Here is a 4,792-nt window from a genome sequence, read left to right as displayed (position 1 = left end):
GGGGGGGGGGGGAGATGCAAAGGATCGCATCTCTCAGGATGCCCATCAGCGAATTCTTCCGGTGAACAAGAAAGCTAAGACTCCTAAAAGGTTCTCAGCGTCTTGAAATAATTTAGATACCAGATAGAAGACTGACACTTTTAAGGCCCTGGTCTCGTTCTGCACAGGTGAGCGGCCTAGTTATGACTCCCTGGTGTCGAATGGTATAGTTACCTCCTCCTCCAGTCACTTGGCCTGGACGGTAGAAGGAAGCATCTCTTGCAAGGATTTCCGAAGACTGATTTCCGAAGGGGGAAGGTGCTTGGGCATTGCTTTGTCCTCTCCAAGTGCTGTCTTAAGCCTCTCTGGGCTCCCTTATCTTTATCCTTGGTTTCTATCTCTTGGTCTGTACTTCACTGCGTTATCTTCGTCTTCAGGTCTTCTTAAGTTGTCTTTGACCTATTCTTTAAAGTTATTCTTTAATTCTGTCTTATTCTTCCTTACTACTACCCCCTTCACCTCACTGTCTTACCTTATATATACTGCCTTTCTCCACCTCACTTCAAGTACCGTTCCTGTGCCAGGTAAGTCCACTACGGGCTCACCATAGCCCGTGCTACTAGGAAGTTGTTCCGAGTAGCTGAATCTATAACAACAACAGAGAGAGAGAGAGAGAGAGAGAGAGAGAGAGAGAGAGAGAGAGAGAGAGAGAGAGAGAGAGATTGGTCTTTGAACAATGCTTGTGGTGGCTGGGTTTTTGCTGTTTGTTAAATGGTATTTAATGGTCCCTGTTGCTTGTGGCGGCTGGTGTTTTATCGTAGTTGTAAATGGTGTTTTACCGTGTTTATGGCGGCTTGTGGTAGTGATGTTGGCAGGTGTTTAACCACGTCCACTCTTTAACAGGTGTTGATCTTTTGCGTTGATTTCCGGTGGCGTTAGTTACTGGTGTTAGCAGGTGTGTACATTTACTGGTGTTGGCAGGTGTGTAGTGTTGCTGCCATTGGCAGGTGTGTACTGTTACTGGTGTCGGCAGGTGTACTTACCTAGTTGTGTTTGCAGGGGGGGGGGGTTGAGCTCTGGCTCTTTGGTCCCGCCTCTCAACTGTCAATCAACTGTGTACTGTTACTGGTGAGGGCGGAGGTGAGGGCGGGGGTGAGGGCGGGGGTGAGGGCGGGGGTGAGGGCGGAGGTGAGGGCGGGGGTGAGGGCGGGGGTGAGGGCGGGGGTGAGGGCGGGGGTGAGGGCGGAGGTGAGGGCGGGGGTGAGGGCGGGGGTGAGGGCGGAGGTGAGGGCGGAGGTGAGGGCGGGGGTGAGGGCGGAGGTGAGGGCGGGGTGAGGGCGGGGGTGAGGGCGGAGGTGAGGGCGGAGGTGAGGGCGGAGGTGAGGGCGGAGGTGAGGGCGGGGGTGAGGGCGGGGGTGAGGGCGGAGGTGAGGGCGGAGGTGAGGGCGGGGGTGAGGGCGGGGGTGAGGGCGGAGGTGAGGGCGGAGGTGAGGGCGGGGGTGAGGGCGGGGGTGAGGGCGTTGACGAGACGAGCCCGGAGTGACGATGTTAATGTCAGCGAGCGCTGATCCCACCGCTTCTGACGCCTTTACGAGCTGCCGCTAATGGACGGCTGCGGCAGTCGTCCCCCACCCCCTTACCCTTCCTCCGTCCCTACCCTTACCCTTCCTCCGTCCCTCCCTCACCCTCCCTCCCATGTTCCAAGCCCCCCCCATGGCATAGGCCAAGGGGGGGGGGGTACCGTGGGAGATTGAGGCCAGGTCAACAATATACGAGACAAATGCCATCTTTTGAAATCCATGATCAACGTTGTTTAAAACCAAATAATGCTTTGGTTAATATAAACAGTCTTAATTCCCGTCATGACGTGACTTATCCACGTGACCCAGCACGTGGAGCCACACCATCAACACAAGGTACTACGGGCCGCCCATACTGTGATAGGAAGAGTTGATGAATTCTGAAGGTGAGGTAGCAGAAGCCGCAATCCAGTCTGCGAGTTTTATCTTCAGTTCGTGTCACTCCCTCCAAGTCTGTCTGTCTGTCTCTCTCTTTCTCTCTCTCTCTCTCTCTCTCTCTCTCTCTCTCTCTCTCTCTCTCTCTCTCTCTCTCTCTCTCTCTCTCTCTCTCTCTCTCTCTCTCTCTCCAAGTTTTCTCTCCAACGACTAGTCCTTTGGAGTGGCACGTTCCTCCTTGTGCCTCCAAACTTTACCCCTGTTCCTCTCCCTGAGCCACAGAACAGTCATTAGCTAACCCATTCCCTCAACCCAAAGTATTTCCAACAGCTGCCCGTTCCTTTCTGCGAAGGCCATTGCTGCGGCCGCCTCCCGTTTCCCACTCCAGTACTGGAATGGGAAACAGCCTGGTCTGGAGGTCTGGAGTGGCCCTCACAAGAGCTTTGCGCCCTTGTGAGGGCCACTCCAGACCAAACCGACGCCAGTGCGCAAGTCCATAGGTTCCTGAGACTGACGGATGCCTACTACTGCCACTTCGGCTTCCTCTAGTGCCTCTACGACCCTCTTTTCTCTCTAAACTTTCATCATCTTTCCTGCAGTAGCTACCTAGACCTCTACAGTTTGTGCCGACTGTAGCACGTCGTATTTTGACGTATAGTCCGCCTCAGGCCACTAAAACAGGTGTTTAAGAAAATGGCAGCGGATCGCGAAAAAGACATATTGTTCCGTTTTCTGTTCGTTGGTCCTCTGGTTAGGATAAGGCACTTTTGTTATTATCTTTTTGAGGAGGGTTTCTTGACGTCGGGGACGCTCGAGCTGTTTTAGAAAGTTTTAGAAGGGTGATTAATGCTCGAACCTGCTGCATGGGTAACAGCTTCTCCTCCCGAATCAACCTACCCAGGTTTTGTGCCCTGGTGAGGCCACTCCAGACCGACAACCAGAGCCCAACTCCATAGTCTCCTGAGACTGCTGGATGCCTACTGCTATTGACTGTTTCAGTTAATGTCAGTCTTTACAGGTTTGTAGCAGAACTGTTTCACTTTCTGCAGTCTGTCCGAGTACTCCACCTGGGCGGTACAGCGGCGCCTTGCGGGTCGGCGTTCGATCCTCGATAGTTAACAATAGGTTAGGCACCGTTTTTTTCCTCCGTTCCTCAGATTAGGCAAAATTGTGATTCAAGTTTGTCAATAATAAATAAAGATGTTAATAATAATAATAAATCCGTTCTCATATTTCAAAATCTATATCCTTGTATCTCTTCCAAGTGCTGTATAGTGGCAGTCGCTTACAAAATGTCGTCAGGAGCCACAGAAATCACAATTGCGTGATGCATCAATTAACAAATCCACAAGGGCCGTGACGGGGATTCGAACCTACGTCCGAGAGCATCCCAGACGCTGCCTTAATCGACTGAGCTACGACATGGTTAAAAGAAATTAAAACCGAAGTTCTACTGAACTTACTGGATCCTGCAGCCTCTCCGAGACACACACCAGGGTTTTACACAACTCCCCCCATGCACTCGAGCTATGTCAATAGGCCGTTCTCCCTCTTCGCCCTTACTTTATTACACACAGAAATCACAATTGCATAATGCATCAAATGAACAAATCCACAAGGGCCGTGACGAGGATTCGAACCTGCGTCCAAGAGTCGTAGCTCAGTCGATTAAGGCAGCGTCTGGGATGCTCTCGGACGCAGGTTCGAATCCTCGTCACGGCCCTTGTGGATTTGTCGTCAGAAGTCAAAAAGCGTTTCACTTGCTGATTCCACTGACTCCTTTCTCCCCCAATTTGGCGTTCGAGTTGTAACTTGATGTTGGTGGGTTCTCCAGGCTGAAGGCCTTCTCAAGTGGAGCTTGTACCCAGGGGCCAGATTCATGAAGCTGTTACGCAAGCACTTACGAACCTGGGGCCAGATTCATGAAGCTGTTACGCAAGCACTTACGAACCTATACATCTTTTCTCATTCTTTGGCGGCTTTGTTTACAATTATTAAACAGTTAATGAGCTCCGTAGCTCCAGGAGGCTGTTTATAACAATAACAACAGTTGATTGGCAAGTTTTCATGCTTGTAAACTGTTTAATTAATAAATGTAACCAAAGCCGTCAAAGATTGAGGAAAGATGTACACGTTCGTAAGTGCTTGCGTAACTGCTTTGTGAATCTGGCCCCAGGTTTGTAAGTCCTTGCGTAACTGCATCGTGAATCTGGCCCCAGGTTCGTAAGTGCTTGCGTAACTGCTTCGTGAATCTGGCCCCACGTTCGTAAGTGCTTGCGTAACTGCTTCATGAATCTGGCCCCAGGTTCGTAAGTGCTTGCGTAACTGCTTCGGGAATCTGGCCCCAGGTTCGTAAGTGCTTGCGTAACTGCTTCGTGAATCTGGCCCCAGGTTCGTAAGTGCTTGCGTAACTGCTTCGTGAATCTGAGTCCTGGTGTGCAGACGTGTAGTTATAGCAAGCGTTCTGTCCATGGTTGTGACTTTGACCGCGGTCTAATACCCCTAGAGGTCTCTTGGCAGCTTGACTACCTTGTCGCAACCTTCCGGATTTGATGTCGCAACTTACCTTGAATTGTTGTTGCAGTCTATCTGATTTATTGCTGCAGCCCACATGCCTTGTTGCACAGACATTCCTGTCCTGAGGCTGCAGCTACCTGGCCTCTTATAGTCCCCCTCCCTTGGCTTACCGCAGTTTTCATAGCTCGCTGCAATCTACCCGCCTTGTTAGTCAACTTGTCTTGTCGCGGTGGATCCGTCTCGGGGGCTTTCTCCTCTGGCTTCTTTACTGCCTACATTCTTTCAGGCTTGAGTGTCAGACGACTGGTTCCTGGGTGACCCACACACGTCTCTCTCCTTCC

The 4,792-nt window shown here is 51.4% G+C and overlaps 1 protein-coding gene across 1 annotated transcript; it reads right to left on the bottom strand.

Moving 5' to 3' along the window:
- Positions 1-1,087: 1,087 nt before the first annotated feature.
- LOC138364733 (uncharacterized) lies at positions 1,088-4,565 on the bottom strand. Its single transcript, XM_069324701.1, has 2 exons — positions 4,501-4,565; positions 1,088-1,565 (listed from the first exon to the last, which is right to left on the bottom strand). The coding sequence occupies exons 1-2, from the start codon at positions 4,563-4,565 to the stop codon at positions 1,088-1,090; spliced, it is 543 nt and encodes a 180-aa protein (XP_069180802.1).
- Positions 4,566-4,792: the final 227 nt, after the last annotated feature.

This window comes from Procambarus clarkii, chromosome 14 (genome assembly GCF_040958095.1).
Source record: "Procambarus clarkii isolate CNS0578487 chromosome 14, FALCON_Pclarkii_2.0, whole genome shotgun sequence".
Lineage (NCBI taxonomy): Eukaryota > Metazoa > Arthropoda > Malacostraca > Decapoda > Cambaridae > Procambarus > Procambarus clarkii.
Note: the sequence above shows the minus strand (reverse complement) of the source record. Positions and strands in the feature narration are given on the sequence as shown.